Source organism: Chlorocebus sabaeus, chromosome 26, assembly GCF_047675955.1.
Source record: "Chlorocebus sabaeus isolate Y175 chromosome 26, mChlSab1.0.hap1, whole genome shotgun sequence".
NCBI classification, from domain to species: Eukaryota; Metazoa; Chordata; class Mammalia; order Primates; family Cercopithecidae; genus Chlorocebus; species Chlorocebus sabaeus.
The window spans coordinates 32238928-32263248 of record NC_132929.1 but is presented as its reverse complement, the minus strand read 5'-3'; the positions used below and the strand labels follow the sequence as shown (position 1 = coordinate 32263248).

At 33.4% G+C, this 24321-nt stretch overlaps 1 protein-coding gene across 7 annotated transcripts in view; it reads left to right on the top strand.

Annotated features, from left to right (window-relative positions):
* The window catches only part of ZNF280D (zinc finger protein 280D), a 97614-nt gene that overhangs the window by 37687 nt on the left and 35606 nt on the right, over positions 1-24321 (top strand). For all 7 annotated transcript variants that reach the window (XM_073012189.1, XM_008016485.3, XM_008016488.3 and 4 more), the window contains 9 exons: positions 1024-1194; positions 1344-1453; positions 7770-7993; positions 11404-11561; positions 12552-12652; positions 13404-13550; positions 21091-21225; positions 23050-23357; positions 23496-23636. In XM_073012189.1, coding sequence (XP_072868290.1) covers positions 1024-1194; positions 1344-1453; positions 7770-7993; positions 11404-11561; positions 12552-12652; positions 13404-13550; positions 21091-21225; positions 23050-23357; positions 23496-23636 — 1495 coding nt within the window. The remainder of the gene's footprint in view (positions 1-1023; positions 1195-1343; positions 1454-7769; positions 7994-11403; positions 11562-12551; positions 12653-13403; positions 13551-21090; positions 21226-23049; positions 23358-23495; positions 23637-24321) is intronic.

Genomic DNA, 24321 nt, shown 5'->3' with positions numbered 1-24321 from the left:
ACTTAAAAACCTGGAATATTTCAAAAATAGTTACCTTACCATTTATACTTTTAATGTATAGTTGGGAGGACTAAAATATGATGTAGTTTTAGAATCTCTTTTACAAAGTACAGTTGTGTGTTATTTTCAAAATAAGACTTTTCTGAGCCTTATTATAGCCTGGATATCCTCATTTCTCTTGCGAATGCATTAAATAAAACTAAAATTGTTTAGTCTTAACAAATTGGTTTTCAAATGGGAAAGTGTTTTTAGGAAAGAAATCCTTATATAAACAAAATTTAAATAAAACAAAAAAGAGTTTCTCTGTTAGACATGCTCAATATATTCTCTAAAACGAACCCATTAATTTCTGGGGAACATAGTGTGAAAATCATTATACTTACTACTTCCATTATGTGTCCTTTCATATAAATGAATGAAGTATTATCATTCAAGATTAGTTATTTCCACTTTGTACATAGCGATAAATGAGTAATACCACTCAAAGCCATGAGTAGACCACTCTTACCACTCTTCAGTTTGTTAGGTAGGAAAGAACTAAGTTTCCATTAGACATTTTAAGTTGTTAAATAAAAAAAGGCATCTTAAGGGCATCTCTAAATTTTTGAAACAGGTAATTGTTGTTTGTTTTTTTACAAACTCTAATGTACTCAATGTACTTAAGCGTCTAAAGATAATTCATTTGTCAGAACTTATTCATAGTATACTTTTTTTTTGGCTTGGAGTATTGGTCTGGCTCCCTTTATGATAGTTCTTTATATATTTTTTTATTTGAAGTCATATTTAGAATTTTCTTTCATAGAGGGATTCTTTTAAAAATTATTTAAATATATGTAGTCCATGAAAATATATGTGCAATTTCTTTATACCCTTGAGTTTGGATCATATCAAGTTTTATCATTATTGTCATGATATGATAATTCAATTATATTACCTTTAATTTAGCTCCAAAGTATTTTTACTCATATATAAGTAATATTCTAATTTTTAAAAATATATTTCTCACTGTTTAAATTATTGTAGGTATGAATGAAAGTTCATTTTTATCAAAACGTCCTTCTACTTCTGAAGTAAATAATGCTAATCCAAAGAAGCCTAAGCCCAGTGAAAGTGTTTCTGGAGCAAATTCCTCAACTGTATTACCTTCAGTTAAATCTCCTTCAGTGACGTCTTCCCAGGCTATGCTAGCAAAAGGTAAATATGAAATCTGGTATGTAAAAAGAAGTTATAGTATTTATACATACATTTTAGAAGTGGCTGTAAATTTAAAAAGTATTATTAGTGGTTATTTAAGGTTAAAAAATGATGAATTTTGAGTCATAAAAGTTCTGAATTTATTTTAGGTGCAAATACCTCATCGAATCAATCTAAAAATGGAACACCTTTTCCAAGAGCCTGTCCAAAGTGCAACATTCATTTCAATCTTTTGGATCCTTTGAAAAATCACATGAAGGTGAAACTCTTTCAAAATTTAATTTGTAAAAAGTTTGCACGTTTCTAAAAATACTGATGATTATAGTAATTAACGGTTTGTCCAGAAATAATCTTATTGGTATATCCATTTAAGTAACAATTTACATTCGTAATGATTATATAGATTCTCAAATTCCTTCTAAATCCTCAAATTTTAAAACTTAAATTTGTATATATTATAATGTATGCTTATTGTATTTTAATTTTAAATAAAATAATGTATTAATCAGATTATTTTATTTATCTGGTCATATTCTTCAAACTTCTTATAAAACAGGCATTTTATTACATGTTTACTTTTGCATATAACTTAAAAATTCTGTTACCTTATTTTTGTGTCCATGTTAACATGTACATGTCAGAATGAAAATCTGAGTTTTATATTTTAATTTTTAATATTCAGGTGTAAACTCCAAATGTTGGAGCATTTCATATGAAATAATTGTTTTAAGTCAGTCCAGAATATAGTTCATATAATTGTATAAATTAATTTGAGCTTTTTATTGGTACAGGAAGCCCTTGAATTTAGGTTTTAAGAAATGTCCAAAGTACTAATGAAGTATGAGATTTAGGTAACACTTAAAGTATTTTAGTAGACACTATAGTATCCTGTGTTTGTGTAGAGATGGTCTGTACTCCCCTTGAGTGCCCAGTATAAATGATAAGAAGGGAGAAAAGAGATCAGAAAAAAGGCAGTGTAGATTATATAAGGAAAAGAAAGAAGGAGAGGGGTGCAACGGCAGAGAAGTAACTTAGGAAAAGTTTTTGCTGTTTCAGAGATTGACACATTTTTATTGAAATTGAGCATTTTACAAAAAAAGTAGAAAAAAGGAAACTTAAAAATTATAAATACAGTCTTCTTATTCATGTACACAATCATATTTGGTCTGTCCTTACTCTCAGAGTATAGCCCTGGATAAACTGCACATTATGCTTTGATCTTATAGGAGAATTATCCTGTAGAAGTATTTTCAATTTTCCTCTTCTGTGTAATGTTTTGATGAGATTTCTGATGTTTTTTATGTTTTGCATTATAAATGAAGAAAAAAAAGACTACGTTCTTTATCTCTTTAATTTTTTAAGTAGGTAGCAATACAGTCACATAATTCAAAACTAAAAAGCCTACAGAGATACACATGTGAAGAATCTTACCTCTGTGTCTTTTTTGCCTGGTTCCTAGTATGACTCAAAGAAAATAATTTTTTATTAGTTTGTTTTGAATCCTCTCTGGTTTTTTTCTGGACGTACAAGTAAACCTGAATGTTCTTATTTTCTATTTTGTACAGAAATTATAGCATGTTATATATACCTCTGCACCTGGAGAGAATGGCAACATTCTCCAAAATGTGGCTTTTATGTGTTACTTCATGGTTGTAATTACTTATAGTAGAAACAACCAGAACTTCATAGAATTTTCATATTAATATAATAGAACAATATGACATTTTAAATAAGGAAAGTATCTCTGTCATTCTAAGAAATTGTATTTCTTAAAACTGAACTAAGTTGAAGATAATATGAACAGTGTATGTGTTTGTATCATAAAGAAATCTTGAAAGAATGGTCTCCACATCTGGGAAGGGAAAGTTTGAATCTGTGGGAACTTTTTACTTTCTAGTTTATATATTTTTATGTATCAACTAAAGTTTTAATGTTGTAATAACTTTCATTTTGAAAAGAATGTGATTTTTAAATTATTTGTGAATGATTTTTTGCAGACCAGCATGTAAATAATGTTTTCTTTCAATGGAAAAATATTTAAAATATCAAATATTCTACAATAATAAAAATGTATTTATCTGAGAGCATGTGTCAGACACAGTACTAAGCTTTAAATACATTTTTTCATTATTCCTTAGAAAATTATTTGAGATTTTTTTTTCATTGTTGTATAACCAATTAACTGGCATAACTAGCTTTCAAAACTCAGTTTCTTTAATGGTAAAGCCCAAGCTTTCACAAATACTTTTTTTTGTAAAGTATAGGGGGTATTCAATATTACATGGAAGCTTGAAAATAGGTATATTATTTCTCCTTTGGGGTATGGAATTTGATATTTATCAGCCAAATATAGCTTATTAATTATATTTATATTTCTGTGTCTTCGCTTCCATTTAGTCCACTTGGTCTGTCCTGGATTGACGAACACCAGGTTTCAATCCACATCTTTCACTACCAGTATTTTCTTTCATACATTGCAATTTTGTTTCAAAGTTGTTGCTGTTGTTTATGATATAGAAGAATCTAGCTTTTATAACTGTATTGTGAGGCCAGGAGTCATGGCTCACACCTGTAATCCCAGCACTTTAGGAGGCCCCGAGGCTGGCGGATCACCTGAGGTCAGGACTTTGAGACCAGCCTGGCCAACATGGTGAAACCCCATCTCTATTAAAAATACAAAAAATTAGCCAGCCATGTTGACACGCGCCTGTGGTCCCAGCTACTTGGGAGGCTGAGTTGGGAGAATCGCTTGAACGTGGGAGGCAGAGGTTGCAGTGAGCTGAGATGGCACCATTGCGCTCCAGCCTGGGCGACAGAGTGAGACTCTGTCTCAAAAATAAAATAAAATAAAATAAATAAAATTAAATTAAATTAAAATAAAATAAAATAAACTGTGTTGTGAATGTATCCTTTAGCATTTTAATAAAGCATCCTTTTCTTGGTTTTAATGGTTAGTGCCTTTTAGCCCAAATTCTACTTTGATGTTAGAGTCACAACCCCTGTATGGTTTCCATTTGCCTGGTATATTCTTTGTTTATTCTTTTATTTTCAACTTGTCTGAATTACTTTGTTTTGCTTTGAGCAAAGTTGACTTTTTTTTTGTGATTCTATATGAAAATCTCTTCTTTTAATAGTGGGTTTAGATTTACCAAAATGATAGTTTTTTTGGTCTTAGTTCTGTTAATATTTTTCATTAATCCTTTCTTTCTCTTTTTTTAAAAAGACTTTCACAATGTGGTTGCTTTATGTGTGGTTAGCTTGGGTTTCTAAGAGAGTTGTAGTTGTGTTCTCCTGGTTATTTTTCTAATTTTAATGTATAACTCCACTAGTCTTCTATTCCTTTAGCAATTCTCTACTGTTCTTTTCTACGAGGAAGGATTAAAGTAGCATGAAACTTCCTGTTTTCAACCCACCCGTCTTTCTCTTCTTTTTTGCTACTTGATTTTAGTCAGTATTGTCTGAGCATTTGTTTGCCTTTGCTGTTAAAATGCCTATACCTATATTAGTTTTATTTGGTGGCTCTAACTGATATTCCTTTATGAACTACTACTATATGGGAGGCAGTCTATGAACTTTTGAGATCGTACTCTTTGTCCTTTTATCCTCTTCCAATTTTTATTCATTGTATTATTTTTCCATTGTCAGGGCACATGACATTACATTTGTGGGTTTTTTTGACCTTGTGTCATACTTGTTTTGATCTTTTTCTACAGTAAATATATCCAGTGTTCATCATCAGTGTTTTTGTCATGGTTTATTTGGTTTTCTGTTTAGCTGAAGTTCATTCTGTAGTAATTTCATTTAGGAGGAGTCTGAAAATGTCTTTCTTTGAGGTCGTTCATGTTCAAAGCAATTTCACTATAGTCCATTCTGGAAAGATAGTTTGATTTAATATAAAGTTAATTGAATCCCACTATCAGGATTTTGTTGGTGTAGCTCCCGTTTTCTAGTATTCAATGTTGCTGTTGAGGAATCTGGGACAAGCTGAATTATTTTGCCTTTTATAAGTGGTTTGATCTTTTTCTTTGGCTGTCTATAGCCTTTTGGTTGTCTACATTGTTTTTGTTTTGAAGATGGATAATTTTATAATGATATAACTTGGTGTTGGGAATTTTGGGTGAGTCCTCTCTGGCATACTTCTTGTTCTTTCAACCTGTATATTTGGATTTAGCACAGTTTATTTGAATTGTATTTTTAAATATTTATTCCATACAATTTCATCTCCAATATGAATTTATTTTATCTTCTTTCCCTGGCATATGTCATTTTTTTCTAATCCTTAATTTTTTTTAAATGGACTTTTCTCTTACTAATATGTTTCCTTTATTTTATTTGAAATGTCTGCTCACCACTGTATTCCTTCCTAATTTGTCTTCATGTCTCTGATTTTATTTTTTTTCCTATACTTTCACCCTTGATTTTGCCACTCTTTTTTTTCCTTCTAAATGTCTTGTCTTGGCATCTTTTCTTGCTTTGTGGTCTTCCAAATAGAGACAATTGCTTCATTATGTTTTTAAAGTTTGTGGCTACTGTTTTCATCTGCATCTGCTCCATGGCAGCATATTTCTGATGTTTTTGTTAGAATTTTACATTTTTCTGTTATTTGCCTTCTTTTATTATATGGTAGTTTTGTTTAGATGTGAGTGCTTATCGTGTTTAACAAGTTGGATTTTCTTGGGCCAACTGTTGTCATACAAGCTCCTTTTAGGAGAAAGCATAGGTTGCCAGGATAGTCTCACAGCTTGCTAGCTGGTTTAAACAGCTTTTTGCTGGACGGAAGGCTTCCTGCCATTGTGACTTATGTGTCTGATTCTTTATGTAGCACTGCCTTTCTGCTTCTCTGTACTGAATCAGGTCTGGGGTACTTCTCCTGCCATCCTTCTCGCCTCAGCTTCTGCACCTGTTTTTACAAACAAAGGATATACCCTTGTGATTCAGAATATGTGTTTCGCCTTTAAGATGTATATTTTTACTGACTCTTTAAGATCTGTTACCAGCGGGTCCCCTTTACTTCTCTGGTTTACTTCTAGCTAAATGCCATCTGCCTGATGTTGGCTGCTTTGAATAGTGCTTTCGTGTATTATGGAGTCTGTGGATTTTATCTGACCCTTAGTTTCAGTCATAAACCAATGTGTGGAATTTGCTTGTGTGGTTTTTAGATGACTCTCAGGAGGAAAAGGGGAAAATGTTGACTGATGTCGGATGTTCACATGAGAAGGCCTATTTAACTATAAAAATAGGATCCTTTGCTCTAAAAAACGCACCTAAATTTTTAGGGCACTAACAAAGCAACAGAACATGGTCTGTGTACTGGGAGGAGTAAAGATAAGAATGATACATAGATGATGTCTGGTATTTGTCAAACTATAGTATATGGCATTAAATTACATATTTAATATTTGCAGAATGTTTAACCCACAAAAATAAGGGATAAATGAGGAGTTGCAGTGAAGATCTATTAATAAAACTAAAAGGTACTAGAGCTGAATAAAACATGACCAGTTGATATTGTACCATAGCTCAGCTATGCCCCCCATAGCTTACTCTATCCTCCTATAACACCTAAAATCTAACTTTGGTTCTCATCTCTTAAGGTGCTTATTTGTTTTTTGGATAAGCAAAGGGTACTTTGCTGTTCTCAATGACTAAATCCTTCACCCTAATTCACTACACATTGTTGTCCATTTTTGGTTATCAATGGTTTATTATTCAGCTCTTTTACAGAGATAAGAAATGTTTAAAAGGTACTCTGTGAACAAAGTTTATACGTTTATTTTAAAAATCTGATCCTATCCTACTTTTCTGTTAAAAAAAATAGAAAAACAGCAAGTAATTTATCATCTATTATGGGTATCATAATTTATAGGTATTTTAGGGTAATCTTTAATGTTCATAGAAATTACATTTTACAAATGTAAATTACATTACAATGTTCATAGACATTACATTTTACAAATGTAATTATAAATTACAATGTAATTTGATAATTTTACATTTGGGACAGAAGATTATCCACATTTCTAATTAGTGAGACTATTCTATATTATGTAATTTTTGTATAATTTTTCCCCAACCAGGCTTTATGAAATTTCTAATTAGGGAGACTATTCTATATTATGTAATTTTTGTATATTATAATTTTTCCCCAACCAGGCTTTATGAAATTTTGTATATCACTTGATAATTAAATATATACATCAAGGCATATAAACATTTCCTTTCTATACATCTTGACATGGACATGAGATGAATGATTTTTGGTTAAGGAACAAATTATTATTAAATATTTACATCTAAAAAAGCAAATTGCAAGGGTAAAACTGTTAGAGCTACAGCCATGTCTTGGTTTTAGGGTTTCTCAAATCTTTTTGAATTCTTATATTAAGATAATAGGTGTTTATTATTTGAATTTTTAGACTCTGTATATGCACCACAAATTTTTGGTGACTATTTTTCTAGATATGTTACAAGCATAGTTTTAATGGTCTGGCCTTAGGTGTAAACACACAATCACCTTTTGGTGTATCTTTTTTTTAAAGAATAAGTAAGGCTTATATATTTTTTTTCTCTTTCAGTATTGTTGTCCAGACATGATAAATAACTTTTTGGGACTGGCTAAAACAGAATTTTCAAGTACGGTAAATAAAAACACAACTATTGATTCAGAGAAAGGAAAATTGATCATGTTAGTTAATGACTTTTATTATGGAAAACATGAAGGAGATGTCCAGGAAGAACAGAAGACTCATACAACCTTTAAATGCTTCAGTTGCTTGAAAATTCTAAAAAATAATATTAGGTATGTAAATACTTGTTTTTGTTTCTATTGAAAATTGAAATGCTGCAAATAAAAATGTTACACTTTTATCTTCTGTTTTCTATGCCATTCTAGGTAAGCGATTTTAACACTTTCTACTGAGAATAGAGGCAGATTCTCTTGTTGAAAAGCTTCTGTTCTTTCTTGTGTTGTGGAGTTTGACTCTTGGATCCAGTTAGTTGTATTTCTTTCACATAGCTTAAGAAAGGACAGTTTATTTTAACTTAAGACAAAATGAACTTCTTTTTTCTGTTTTAGTAGTGCTCTTTGAATTTTTATTAGACATTTTTTATTTTCTAGTTACCTTTGAATTTTATATTTCTTCACATTACAAGAAGAACCACTTTATGTTTGTTCAGGTTGAGCTCCTTCATACTAATCTATGTAATGCTCAAATTTTTCAATTTATATTTACAGTTTTTAGAACATTCATCTTGCAGGAAAAGTTATCTGTTTTGGAGATGTATCAGTTATAGGAAACATGTCTGTTTTGATTTTAAAATTTAACACCTTTAGAAATTAGAGATTTAATTCCCAGTGGAATAAATAAATGCTTTAAATATTGGAAATTTGCACTTCTTAATCGTTCAGTTGTAATCTTTGAAACTATTCTATATAAATTAGTAAGAAGAGAAAAGTAATAAGAAATTGAATAATATTATTTGTTGATTATGTAGCCTGATATTCAAAGTGAATAATTGTTAACAGTTAACATTAAATATCTGATATTTATATTAGATAAGGGTTTTTCTATCACTTTACTATAAAAATTTTCAAATATTAAGCAAAGTTTTGAAAATTTCACATTGGACCCTTGTACACTTAACCACCTTGATTCTACCAGTAACATTTTACTATATTTGCTTTATTATGTATCTCTTCATCCTTCTTAGAACTATCTGATTTTTTTGGTGCATTTCAAAGTGATCTGCAATATGTTTGTGCATGTGTGTACAAGCATGTATATATACGTATGCCTTTTGTGTTCTTGTTAACTGTCATCTGTAATTAGCATTTCAAAGCACCTGTAGTTACTTCTGAGTTCAGCATTTATTTGTTTTCCTGTGAGTCCTTGGATCCAAAAAGAAGCATATATTAAAATCCTGAAATACACTGTGATATACACCTATAACAGTTATTAGTGGTTTCTTTATGATAGTGCTTTATAATTTTCAAAGTTTTTTCACTTATTTTATATGAGTTTTCTTACCTCCTTTTATCAAGTTTTAAGGGCCATCAATAGCTAATGGTTGCAGTAGTTTCACAAAAGGGAAAGTGTATTTTGAGATAAAACACTGAAATAGTGTTGCAGTAGAACTCTACCACCTATTTCTGATGTCATGCCAACATCAGGAAATCATGTTAGCAAATATGGTAAAATGCAGAGCAATGTGGTTCACTGACTTAATTTCTTGTACTGAAATATGAGGTTATAAGTTATTTCAGTAGTATTTTTTTGACCTTTCCTTTAAGTTTAGCCCATTTAATATCAAACATGAAAATGAGGCTGGGCATGGTGGTTCATGCCTGTAATCCCAGCACTTTGGGAGGCTGAGGCAGGACGATCGCTTTAGCAAAGGAGTTCGAGACCAGCCTGGGGAACACGGTGAAACCTCATCTCTACAAAAAATACAAAAGTTTGCTGTGCGTGGTCACACGCACCTGTAGTCCCAGCTACTTGGGGAGCGCTGAGGTGGGAGGATCGCTTGAGTCTGGGAGGTTGAGGCTGCGGTGAGCTGTAATCGTGCCTCTGCACTCCAGCCTGGGCAACAGCCCAGGACAATCTCAAAAAGAAAATGAAAAATTCATTTTTTTGGTAATTTTTTATGAAGACTAGCTACATATGTCTAGATTTTCATAATATTTACAGATTTTAAGAAAATTATATCTGATAATATCCAGGAATTGAGTATTTTAAAAAATACCGCTCTTTTATTAAATGTAACCTTAATGGTAAACACCTCATGAACAAAGAAGTTAAAGGTGTTATATAATATTTTACTTTAACAGTAAAAACTGGGAAGGCAACTTGATATTTATAGAGAATGATGAGAAATTGATAGGTCAACATTTCATTTCTGTTCTCTGCCATGTCAACATATTGTGGTATGGTGTTTCTTTCCTGTATTGAGTGTCACTAAAAATATTTAGATTTATCTTGTTCTGTGAACGTCCTTGCAAGAGGTTTTGCTATTTCCCTCATTTCTGTTGGTTTGAGAAGTACGAGCTTCTGATGGGAACTCATATAACTGGGAAAAAGCGAATTGGAACCAGGGAATATTTTATGTTACTAGACTTTAAGCGCCGAAAGCTGTGAGCTGAAAGTTTAATGGCTCATTATCTTTACTCTATATGTAAATATTTAACCAATACCAGGATTTTCTGTAAGCATTTGTAAGCATCCTTTTAAAACCAAAGGAGCAAAAGATATTTCAAGGTGTACCATAGCCCATTCTAAAGAGAAGTAGTGCTGTAAATTTGTGAAAAGACGTGTATATTATAACCTTCATGATGATTGCTATCCAGATTGATGACATTTTCACTTAGTTTCAAGATAATTTCTTTTAGGGATTCAAAGTGAATAATTATTAACAGTTAACCTAGTCTAAAAATTATTGTTTTTATTGAATAACTTTACTCTCAAATTCAGCAAAAAGCTTTAGTAAGCTCTTTTAAATATATTGCCATTTGTATTGCACCTTCTGCCATTGAAGGCCGTAGTTCTTGCTCATAAGAAGCCTTTTAAGGAAGCTGAAGTAGCGGTATGTAAAACTGAAAAATGTATGTTGCCTACAAAGGGCACTGTCTGCAAGTTAAGATGAACAGTCCGTGCTAACAGTAAACCAGTATCATTAAATAAAACAAAAGGTTCTTGTAATTGTAGGCATTAAAACTGCTATTACATGTATTTAGAAACCAAGATACAAGTAAAAATACCAGTAATTTGTCATTTAAGCAGCTGGAATCTACTGCATATTTTCAAGGCCTTAAAAGATTTCCTCCTGACTCTGTAGCTGCCTTTGGTGATAGGGTTTCCTTTCTTTTAGTATTTCATTTTAAAATGTAAATAGGATTTCAAGTATGGATCAGGAACCTGCTCTTTTATCTAAAAAAATTTTTAAAATAATCTGAAATGATTAAGAGTTATATCAAATTGGTGATCTTTCAGATAAATTACATGAATGAATTATTTTAAAGCAAAGATTAAAAAGATGTTTACTTAGCCACTTAAAGAAAGTGATTATTTAAAAGTGCATACTTTCCTAGACAACTTTAAGACTTTTGAGAGTTTAACATCTGTATTTTTAAGATTTAGGTTCAGATTATTGTTTGTGAGATATCCTTTTTGTTTTTAAATCTCAAGTTTTGCACCTGTTGACAACCATTTATAGGTTTATGAACCACATGAAACACCATTTGGAACTTGAGAAGCAGAGCAGTGAGAGCTGGGAAAACCATACCACCTGCCAGCACTGCTACCGTCAGTTTCCCACACCATTTCAGTTGCAGTGCCACATTGAAAGTACACATACCCCCCATGAATTTTCTAGTAAGTTACCAAAACGTTTAAATATTCCATATTATTGATTTCAACAATATAAATTGTGAGAAAACCTTAAGAATTCTGTTAGAAAAATGAGAATAAGAAATAGACTTTGGAATTTGAGGGCACAATTGAAGGGCCAAGTTTTAACTGTGATAAACTTTTAAATAAAATTAGTTATTAATATTAAAATGCCTCTTACAAATGATTCAGTATGGTAATTTCTTTGACATAACCTATGCATTATATGCTGGGGACTAAATTAGGAGCCTAGTATCATAGTTTTAAAATATGAAATAAGTGCTCTTCATTTAAACTTTAATAGGAAAGGGAACTACAGTTGTAGTTAAAAATCACAGGTCGGGTGCAGTGGCTCATGCCTGTAATCCCAGCACTCTGGAAGGCCAATGTGGGCAGATCACTTGAGGCCAGGAGTTCGAGACCAGCCTAGCCAACATGGCAAAACCCCGTCTCTACTAAAAATACAAAAATTAGCCAGGCATGGTGGTGCTGCATGCCTGTAATCCCAGCTATTTGAGAAGCTGAGGCAGGAGAATCACTTGAACCTGGGAAACGGAGGTTGCAGTGAGCCGAGATTGCGCCATTGCACTCCAGCCTGAGTGACAGAGCAAGACACTGTCTCCAAAAAAAAAAAAAGAAAAGAAAAGAAAATTACAGATGTTGGAGCAAGATAGCTTGGTTTTAAATCCCAGATCTGCCTCTTAATATAGCTACAAGATTTTAGCCAAGTTACTTAATACTTGACTAATGCAGATAATAGAAATACCTTCTTTATAGGGTTGTTAATAGAAGTTGAGTTAATGTAGGTGAGGTGATGTGAGTGCTTAGAACTATTCTTTGCACATTGTTAACAAGCTATTTAACTGTTCACAACTGTCTGTACTGCTACTGTTATTGTTGTTGGTATATATGTATAAAATGAATTTTTATATTAATATCTTAAATATTGTAATACTGTTTTTCTCCCACATTTAGCTATTTGTAAAATCTGTGAATTGTCATTTGAAACAGAACATGTTCTTTTACAACACATGAAGGACAATCATAAACCTGGTGAAATGCCATATGTCTGCCAGGTACACATACATTTTATTGTTTTCTTACATGTTTGGTTTGTTTGTTGTTTCGGTTATAAAATTTAAGCCTATTAGACCAGCGGTCAGCAAACTGATGCATAACTTGGCATAACTTATACATTATATGAGGGGTAGGCAGCAAGCTGGGTTTGGTCCACAGGCTTTTGTTTGCTTATCTCTGTGCTGGACAAGGATGAGCCCTGTTGTATGTAGAAAAACAAACATATGGGCTTACTGTGCTATATAGGGAAGAATGTAGGCATACAAGGAAAATACAAAGTGCTGTTAGATACAAAGAACCCTACCAAATGCTTTGGCAGAAGTATTTTTCCAAAGAAGAATTTGAAGGAAGAAGAAAGCAAGGAAAAGATAAATTGCCATTGCCATAAACCTGGAGGTTAACAATCCAAAGGAGAATGCTGTTTCATGTAGCAGAAAAACATTTTATAGGGCAAGAGGTGCCAAAGCTTGAAACTTCAAGTCAAGACAGAAGGTGACAGACAAAAAGATTTGATAAAGAGAAGGAGATCTAGTTGTGTTTTGAGATGTATCCCTTTACTTTGAAAGCTACATTTAATGTCTCAAAGATGGTCTTTTGGTGTTGCCTGAGTGAGATTCTTGGTTGCAAAGGCATCAGAGCTAGATTAGTAGCATATAATGTTCTCCTGACAAATTATCCATCGTTGTTACTTTGTAATTGCATATCAGTTACAAATTTTCAAGTTAAACTAAGCCTTCTTTCTGTTTTTAGGTTTGTAATTATAGATCATCATCATTTTGTGATGTAGAAACTCATTTTAGAACATCCCATGAAAACACGAAGAACTTGCTATGCCCGTTTTGCCTCAAAGTTATTAAAATTGCAACACCATATATGCATCATTATATGAAGCATCAGGTGAGATTTACCAGTTCTTATTTGTTTATGTTGTCTTAGTGAAAAAACTGATTATGACTTGGAGAATCTTTAGATTTGTTCTTCAAGAAAAGCAGAGTTGTTCCAAATGACACTATTAATTTATACTTCATGTTGAATTGCTTGTGTAACTTCCACTTCTTTTCCTTACTTCCTTTCTGGTGATGGTGTGGGTCATAAATTATGAAAATTCTGAAAGATAGCTAGGAATAGGAAGCCTAGGATTGAGAGAAAATAGAAAAAGTGAGTGGAATATCCAAAAGATTGAATATTTCAGGGTCTAAAGGTAGATATGAGAATGATTTTGAAGGGAGTTATCAGGACAAGGGGAAAAATGAGTTTGAACTGAGGAAGAAAAGATTGAGGATTTATAATCATATTTTTCCTTTTGCTCTTCAAACTTTATTTCCACTTTCTAACCTCTTATCATTATGAGAAGACATGTTGTCATTGACCTGGAGTTGTCTTTTATAGTTGTGTGACCATGGGAATAGTAATGACACTTACTGATCAATGTATGAACTCTGGCAGAGAACCATATTTAGATCATCACTTGTTCCCTGGATGGCTTCCACCAGTTTTGCTATATAATTTTGGAACTCAATATTAGTGCTTGTACCCCTCCCTTGAATTCTGATATTATGCTTACTGGCTCTTTTCCTGAAGCAATTAAATCATCTTTTATTTGGGCTAAAAATTTTGATGCAGCACTAGTCTTGTTCTTGAGTGCTTGAAAGAACAACAGTGCCTTTGCCAAAATTAGAAGCCAATGGATTTACTGAATCTGATCATGTAATCAAATTTTGCCAACTCACTACAAAGCTCAATGCATTCTCTTATTATTGATAAAATTGACATGCCAATTTATTCAGCATTGGTGCTCACTTTGCTGTCATTTTCAGTTGTTAGTTAATCATGAAATTGACTTGCTGTTTTTAATTGGAGAAGATCATGAAAGTAGAATTTCCAGATCAATTTGGGATCATCTGTGTTGTGACTGGGATGCCACACATCCTTGAGAGTTACTGGCAAGATCTTTTCTAGGGTTTCTCCAACAGTATTCCATCAGGTGTTAATAGATATTTTCCCCCAAATCGTCACTGGTCAATACATTTATTAAATGCCTGGATTTCTAAAATCAAGCAGTTTCATTTTTTTTAAAAACAGGACTTCTCAGAGCTTTTAATATGCCAGTGGACACTGTAAATCTCCAAGAAAGGATATAGTATGTGTCATTCCCCAAACTTATTTGACCATTGACTTCTTTTTTTGCGTAGTATCTATTAATATTTTTTGATGAACAGAGTTTGGGAAACACTATTCTTGATACCCTGTATTTCATCTTTGGACTTTAATTTTGAAAGGGAGAATGAGGTATAAAGCAGTAGCTCTAGTTCATGATGAGGCTTTTAAACATGATATTTCCCAGGTGCTTTGCCAGACTATAGAGTGAAATCGAGATGTGGGAAGAATAATAACTATGGTAGAGATTTGGGGACCCACTATGTGGGCTGTGGGATTTATAAGCAAGTTGTTACGCCCTGAGTTGTATGTTTTAACTTGCCATGGCTGCCAATTTTCTTTTTTGTTTGGAGTGCCTGGGAGGTAGATAGCCAGCAGTAAAGAGGGGGCAGTCTATTAATAAGAACGGTCATCAGGCATCCTTGAAGGTATTTACAATTTGTGTAATTATTTACAAGGCTGGAAAACCATAGCTGAGTGGGATTTTAAACTTGTAGTTGAGATGACATTATTACGGAAGTATTAGACAATCAGAGTAGTTGACTTCATGCCTCATTTTATTGTCTTTGAAGAACTCAGTTGTAAGTTTTTTTTAAAGATTATCTTACTACGTCTTTAGTGATTTTAGAGTTAATAACCCAGTCTGTGTGACTTTTAAGAAATATTGATAGCAATTCCAGATGTGTTAAATACTCTCATTAGAGCTTTAATAAAACAAGCAGTTAACATACACTAATTACTTACCTTATGGGAGCAGCTGGTACTTTACATGGATTTTCTTGTTTAATCCTCTCAACCACTAGATGTATATTATTATTTCAGTTTTATAGATGAGGAGACAGAGCTTTAGAGAAAGTCACTTGCCTAATGTCACATTGTCTAATAAAGCCAGAGTCAAAATTTGACTTCAGCATCCAAGCTTTTACTGCTCTACCAGAGTTGGATTTCACATTGGCATTAGGTCTAAAGATAGGAATTACATATAGTAAGAATTACTTATAAATCTCTCAAGTATCCCAAACAATATAGTGTACTTATAAAAGAATTTAATACAGATATTTATTTCTTAATGCTTGGAATAGATCACTGTTTCTTTTGTTGAACATAGTGTTATAAAAAAAGTACTCTATCTTCATCACCCTTAGTGCACTGAAATGCATGCATGCATAAAAAAGTTGTAAAGGCGTGAGTCCAACTGAGGGACTAGTAGTTTAATGTATTCTACCTCAGGACTCTGGACAAATATTCATTGAATGAAAAGGCAGATATTTTGAACTAAATTGTACATGCTACTCATGCATTTTCTCTGTTAGTCTCTTTCTTTCTGCCTCACTATTCATTTAAGAAATATTTACTGAGTGCCTTCGTATGTGCCAGGGGTTGCTTTAGGTATCATATAGCAGTGAACAAAAGCAAGTTTGTGCCCTCTGGAATTTACATTATAGTAGAGAAAGATAATGCATTTGTGTATGTGTGTGTTAGAATGTATATGCTGGCAGCAAGTACTGTGGGACGAAAATGTGGAAGATGAGGAGTGCTAAAGATTGGGGAGGTGGTAGGAGTAGAGTAGAGGTCAAAAAAAGGTGTTGTATAAACGCTGTTCAAACATGGCCCTCTCTGAAAGATATAAAGGAGTAAGCCCTGTGAATTACCTGGGAAAGGTAACGTTATATAGGGTTGAGGTGAGTATATACCTAGGATGCTCAAAGAATAGCAAGGAGGCCAGTGTGGCTGGAGTAGAGTAAATTAATAGGAGGAAGAATAATAGGAGATGAGGTTATAGCAATAGAATGCAGACCAATTCATGTGGAGCTTTGTAAGCCACAGCCAAGACTTTGGAAAGCCACTAGACATTTTTAAGCATGTAAAAGATATGCCATGTTTTTATTACTGGCAGCTACGGAAAGAAAAGTCCATAAGGAATAAAGGATATTAGGGGGAGAAGATAGAAAGTTTTTACAGCAGTCCAGGTAAGTGGCTTGGGCCAGTATGGTAGCAATGGTTGAATGAGGTAATGAGAAGTGGAAAGATTATGAATGGTTTTGAAGGTAGAGCTGACAGGTTTTACTAATGTGTTTGACAATGGATGTAAGAGAAAGAGATTAAATTTTTTGTCTTGAGCAGTTGCAAGAATGGAATTTTAATATACTGAGATATGAGGAAGACTGAATAAGGAACAGATTTTTTTGGAGGAAGGGGACAGGGATAAAGGAAGGAAATGTTGAGTTCAATTTGGTTCAGGTTGATTTGGGAAGCATATTAGACATCAAGCAGTAATGTTAAGTAGGCAGTTGCATAGATGGTATTTAAAAACCATGACACTGGATGATGTAACCTACTGAGTGGTTATAGATAGAGAAAAGATTTCTGGGAACGCAACTGTAGTGAACTTTTTAACTGCTCTATTGTTTTGCTATCTATTTCTTGGACTTTCTCTTCTTCCTTGAGCACATATAAGCAAATTTGTTTAAATTGCCTGTACCTATAATGTAATCCGGTGTATCACACTTGTCAAATAGTCTTAAGAGCCCAGGAGGTTGAGGCTGTAGTGAGCCAAGACTGCACCACTGCATTCCAGCCTGGCTGAGAGAGTGAGACCTTGTGTTAAAAAAAAAAAAAAAAAAGTCTTAAGATGCAGCTATTAATAGAATTGTAACACATATTTATATATTGCTTTGAATTTTATAAAGAACTTTCATTTATGAAGTGCTTGCTATATGCCGGTAACTGTGCTAGGTACTTGCCTATATATTACTTCATTTGATTTTTATAAATAATTGGTTGTGCAAAAAAACAAACAAACAAACAAACAAAACCACACACACAAAACTTCAGGCCAATATCCTTGATGAACCTCGACGTAAAAATCTTCACCAAAATACTGGCAAACTGAATCCAGCAGCACATCAAAAAGTTTATCCACCATGATCAAGTAGGCTTTATCCCTAGGATGGAAGGTTGGTTCAACATATGCAAATCAATAAATGTGACTCATCACAAACAGAACTAAAGACAAAAACCGCATGACTATCTCAATAGATGCAGAAAAGGCTTTCGATAAAATTCAGTGTCTCTTCATGTTAAAAACTCTCAATAAACTAGGTGTTGAAGGAACATACCTCAAAACAATAAAAGCCATATATAACAAACTCACAGTCAATAGCATACTGAATGGGCAAAAGCTAGAAGCATTCCCCTTGAAAACCAGCACAAGACAAGGATGCCCTCTCTCACCACTCCTATTCAACATAGTATTGGAAGTTCTGACCAGGGCAGTCAGGCAAGAGAAAGAAATAATGCATATTCAAATAGGAAGAGAGGAAGTCAAACTATCTTTGTTTGCTAATGACATGATCCTATATCTGGAAAACCCCATCATCTCAGCCCAAAAGCTTCTTAAGCTGATAAGCAACTTCAGCAAATCCCAAGATACAAAATCAAGTGCAAAAATCACTAGCTTTTCTATATACCAATAACAGGCAAGCCAAGAGCCAAATCATGAATGAACTCCCATTCACAATTGCCAGAAAAAGAATGAAATACCTAGGAATACAGTTGACAAGGGAAGGGAATGATCCCTGCCATGACCATTATTATACAAGTCACTGCTCAAAGAAATCAGAGATGACACAAACAAATGGAAAAACATTCCATGCTCATGCATAGGAAGAATCAATATCATGAAAATGGCCATACTGCCCAAAGTAATTTATAGATTCAGTGCTATTCCCATTAAACTACCATGGACATGCTTCACAGAACTAGGAAAAACCATTTCAAAATTCATATGGAACCAAAAATAGCCCAAATAGCCAAGGCAATCCTAAGCAAAAAGAACAAAGCTGGAGGCATCACATTACCTGATTTCAAGCTATACTACAGGGCTGTAGTAACCAAAACAGCTTGGTACCGGTATAAGAACAGACCCATAGAACAGTGGAATAGAATAGCAAACCCAGAAATAAAACCACACACCTACAACCATCTGATCTTCAACAAACCTGACAAACACAAGCAATGATTCCCTATTCAATAAATGGTCCTTGGAAAACTGGCTGGCCATAGGCAGAAAATTGAAACTGGACCCTTTCCTTACATCATATACCAAAATTAACCCAAGATGGATTAAAGACTTAAATGTAAAACCTAAAACTCTAAAAACCCTAGAAGAAACCTAGGCAATACCATTCAGGACATAGGCATGGACAAAGATTTCATGATGAAGATGCCAAAAGCAATTGCAACAAAAGCAAAAATTGACAAATGGGATCTAATTAAAGAGCTTGTGCACAGCAAAAGTAAGCAGACAGCTTACAGAATGGGAGAACATTTTTGCAAACTATGCATCTGACAAAGGTCTAATATCTAGCATCTGTAAGGAACTTAAACAGATTTACAAGAAAGAAACCAACCCCATTAGAAAGTGGGCAAAGGATATGAACAGACACTCAGATACCATCTCACACCCGTCAGAATGGCTATCGTTAAAAGATCAAAACGTAATAGATGCTGGCAAGGTTGTGGAGAAAAGGAGTGCTTTTATACTGTTGCTGGGAGTGTAAATTAACCATTGTGGAAGATAGTGTGGTGACTCCTTGAAGACCTAGAGACAGAAATACCATTCCACCCAGCAATCCCATTACTGCATATATACCCAAAAGAATATAAATCGTTCTGTTAAGACATATGCACACATATGTTCTTTTTAGCACTATTCACAATAGCAAAGACATGCAATCTATATGCCCATCAATGGTGGACTGGATGAAAAAATGTGGCACATATACACCATGGACTACTGTGCAGCCATAAAAAGGAATGAGATCATGTCCTTTGCAGGGACATGGATGGAGCTGGAGGCCATTATCCTTAGCAAACTAATGCAGGAACAGAAAAACAAATACCACGTTTTCTCATTTATAAGTGGGAGCTAAATGATGAGAACACAAGACACATAGAGGGGAACAACACATACTTTGGCCTACCAGAGGGCAGAGGGTGGGAGGAGAGAGAGAATCAGGAAAAATAACTAATGAATACCTGGATGATGAAATTATACAAAAAGCCTCCAGGTTACACGTTTACCTGTGTATCAAACCTGTGTAACAAACCTGTACATCCTGCACATGTTCCCTGAGCTTAAAAGTTAAATAAATAAATAAATAAACAAACAAACAGTTGTATTTAATGGACATGGTGATGTATCTGGCAGAGATACAGCTTTAGAGAAGGCATTCCTTTATATGTTGTATAATTATGTGCGTGTGTATATATGTGTATATATATGTAAAACTACATATAACTACAAAGGAGTGATTTCTCTAAATCCATCATATATATATATAAAATATATATATATAAAAAATATATATAAAATATATTAATGAGGGTAAAAGTTGCAGTTGATAATCTGTAATAGAAGGAATACTGGATCAGGGGTCTGCTAATGTCACTAACTAGCTATGGGGAAATGCCTTAGAATTTTTTTGGGTCCCATTTCCCATCTGTAGAATAATGACAGGACTGGGTTTGAGGAGGGACTCAGTCAAGGGGTTCTCAATCAGTAAGTTCAGTTGTTCTGTTTTATGCCTCTTCATCCACATTGTCTAATGTAGTAGCTACTAGCCACATATGGCTTTTTAGATTTAAATTAATTAAAATTAAACAGTATTAAAAATGTACTTCCTTAGTCACAGTAGCTACATTTCAGGTGCTCAATAACCACATGTGGCTAGTGGCTACTGTGTTTGACAGTACAGCTCTAGAATATTTCTTTATCATAGGAGATATTATTGGACAGCATTGGTTTATATAACCATTTCTATAAACTTCTTTGAAATGTCTGTTTAGATTTATTTGGTTTTAGAGAGTTTATTTATTTTACCAACTTTTCAACCAACTAGAAATAGCAAAAATTAGAAATAATTTACTTTTTCTAGGATAAAAACGTAGTACATCTCATTTTCACAGTATCATGTATTTACTTCAAGTTTATAATTGAGATTTCTCACCACACTTAATAGAAGTTTTATTAGAACCTATTGATAGAACTTTCATGTACAGTTCCTACATAGTAGCAAACACTTTTGAAACCCAAATACTAATGTAATGACTTTTAAAAAATGAGGCATTTTGATATTATTTATGATAGGAGATGTTAAACTGCAAGTTTTTACATTATTTAGGTATCATTAAAATTAAGCCAGAGCAGTTTCAGGACACAGGATTTGTAGTTGTTGAAATTATTTTCCCCCCTTTTTCTGTTTTCTTTTCTAAACAGAAAAAAGGAATACATCGTTGTACAAAATGCAGGCTGCAGTTTTTGACATGCAAGGAGAAAATGGATCATAAGACTCAACACCATCGAACATTTATAAAACCTAAACAACTAGAAGGGTTGCCTCCTGGAACAAAAGTGAGTTAAAATATATTGTATTTTAACATTTTGTATGATAATAGAAATTAACTCCTGCCCAGCTTTATCTATTGAATATATTTTTAAATGACTTCAGATTTTTGCTCAGACTTTAATTTTAGGGTTTAATTTTATGCGTAGAAGGAAAAACTTCTAACCATTGTTTTGAGTTCAGTGATAGCTGTTGGGTTATAGTAGTAGTCCTTTCTAAAAAGTACAACTCAGTTAACTTTTCCTGGGTCAGTGGGTTGTTTCAATATTCTATAGGCTTTTTTTGAGCTTTCAGTTGAAAGTATATGTTGACTTTCGTTGCTAAACTATAAGATGCTTGAGATCAGGAATCATGTTTTATTTATCTTTGTGTCCCCAGCATCTGGTATAGTGCCTAGAGTGCCATAGGTTCTCAGATGTTTGTTGCAGTTGTTATTACTGAGTTTACTTTGAGAAGCAAGTTCTGCTGGATAGCATTGTGTTTTAAGTGAGCAAACACATGTCTGACTGCATACTGATGATTGTAATTTACTTTTCCCTTTTTGCCTTATATACATCTGTTTTCTCTGACTTCTTTATATACAGTCAGCTCTTGAATATTTGCTCCAGTGGAGGGAAACAGAGGCATGGATAATCCAAAGTGAATAATCCCCAAAACATTTATTTTTGGCTTTGGGTACTTACCTTTGAATGTGGGTATGTCTGTTATTTGAATTAACTAAAACAATATAAAGCCATGCTCTGAAGACATGATAGCAAGAGAAGCTATCCAGCATCCTTCCCTGCAATCCATTCATTCCATGTTGGGACTAGACATGCAGAACACTAATGTAAGCAGTGCAGTCCTCTCTCATTTTTTCCCTTATTAATAATAATAATATTAATGATAATGATACTAAATGTTTTTATAGCACCTTAGAATTAGACTTTCAGTGTACTTTTTCATACATTTTATTGTCTAATTCATACCACAATCCACGGAGGTTAATAAGGCATGTATTACCCCATGTTATAGATGTGAAGAAGCATAGAGAGGATAAGTTCCTTGTTCAAGGTCACGTGGCTAGGAAGGCCTTTTGATTCCTGGTCCAGTGCTATTGTATGTTACCCAAGCACATGTATGTCATAGGACTTCCTTATTGACTGTTCCTCAAATACAGGAGGGTATAGTCAAATGATTAACCAGAATGTTGGTAGGCACTGTTTTTCATTGTCAACCAACAGATAAAATTAAATGTTTTCTCATTCTGAATACTAAATGATGAACTTTGTGTTAGTTTACTTTAAGAAAATTCTAAATATTATTTAGCCCTCTATGCAGTATAATAACTTGATGTAACTCCTCCTATAACATTTGTAAGCATAAATCTTGGGCACTGAGCCCCTGGAAAGAGGACATCATGTTTACTGTAGATCTGTTTCTTTTATAGTTGTTAAAGGGTAATTTAGGCCTTTCTAGAATTATTTTTCAGGCTTGTGATTTAAATTTTGAGCTCTATGTTTGTGAATTTCTTAAAGTTAAGTCAGGGCATAAAACTAGCTATGGAATGTGCTCTTTGTATATTCATATAATTTGTATTAACTCCTAATTATTCACTGATAACTGTGTTAACATATAACTGATAGCAATACAAGATGTAATATTACAACTTAATATCAAGTTTAATATCATTTAATGGTTTGGACATCTAGAATAAATGGGAGACTTACCTGATTATAGTTTATATGTGCTTTTTTCAAAATTCTTGATTTTTAACTATTTTTGGTACCATGATATTTTAATATTATGTAATGATTAATCTTTTAAAGCAAATCTTCTCTTTATTTTTGTAGGTTACTATTCGAGCTTCAGTTGGACCTCTGCAATCAGGAGCTTCACCTACACCTTCCATTAGTGCAACTGCTTCTACCCTTCAGCTGTCACCTCCAAGGACTAAAAATATAACTGCTAAAAATCCTGCAAAATTTAATACAAGTAAACCTAATACAATCAAATCCAACGCAAGTAAACCTAATACAAGTAAGCCTAATGGAAGTAAATCTAAATACAAACCAAAAATCTCTAATATGCAAAAGAAACAAAGCACATTGGCTAGTAGCAATAAAAAAAGTAAAGTCAATACAGCATTGAGGAATTTAAGGTAATCTTTTATTCCTGATATACAATATAATTTAAACTTAAGTATAAAAACTTGTACTTTAGTTAACAGAACATTAATAAGGCTCTTATTATTTTTGTTTTAAAATATATTTTTATCATTTTTTTATGTCTCCCTAAGGTATCGTCGGGGCATTCACAAGTGCATTGAGTGTTGTTCCGAAATAAAAGATTTTGCAAACCACTTTCCTACGTACGTCCACTGTAGTTTTTGCAGATACAACACTAGCTGTAGCAAAGCCTATGTAAATCATATGATGAGGTAAGATGAATTAAATGTGTAAATTACCAATGAAAATTATAGTTCAGCAAGTTTCTGTTTTGAAAACAAAGTTATCCTATTAGAAGCCAAGGAGCCTATTAGAAGCTCCTCTTCAAGAAGTTGAAAGGATCTAACAGTAAGGAACTTTTAGGGTATTACCTGGTCCTATTTCTCAACATAGTAACTAGAAATTATGGGACTAAAATTGTAAGAAAAAATTAAGCTAATGAAATTGGAATAGGTTTGTTAGAGAAATAGTTTTTCTTTTTCACTTTTTTGAGATGGAGTCTCGCTCTGTTGCCCAGGCTGGAATACAGTGGCATCATCTCAGCTCACTGAAACCTCCGCCTCCCGGGTTCAAACACTTCTCCTGCCTCAGCCTCCTGAGTAGCTGGGACAACAGGTGTGTGCCACCATGCCTGGCTAATTTTTGGATTTTTAGTAGAGACAGGGTTTCACCATGTTGGCTAGGCTGGTCTCAAGCTCCTGACCTCAAGTGATCTGCCCGCCTTGGCCTCCCAAAGTGCTGGGATTACAGGCATGAGCCATTGCACCTGGCTGGGAAATAGTTTTTCCATGAAAGTTTTTATTGCCCTATTGGTGTTTATTTTCCAACAGAATTTTAAATTTTTAAATATATTAACTGGATAAATATTTGTAAAATCATAAGTGTCATCCTCTTTAA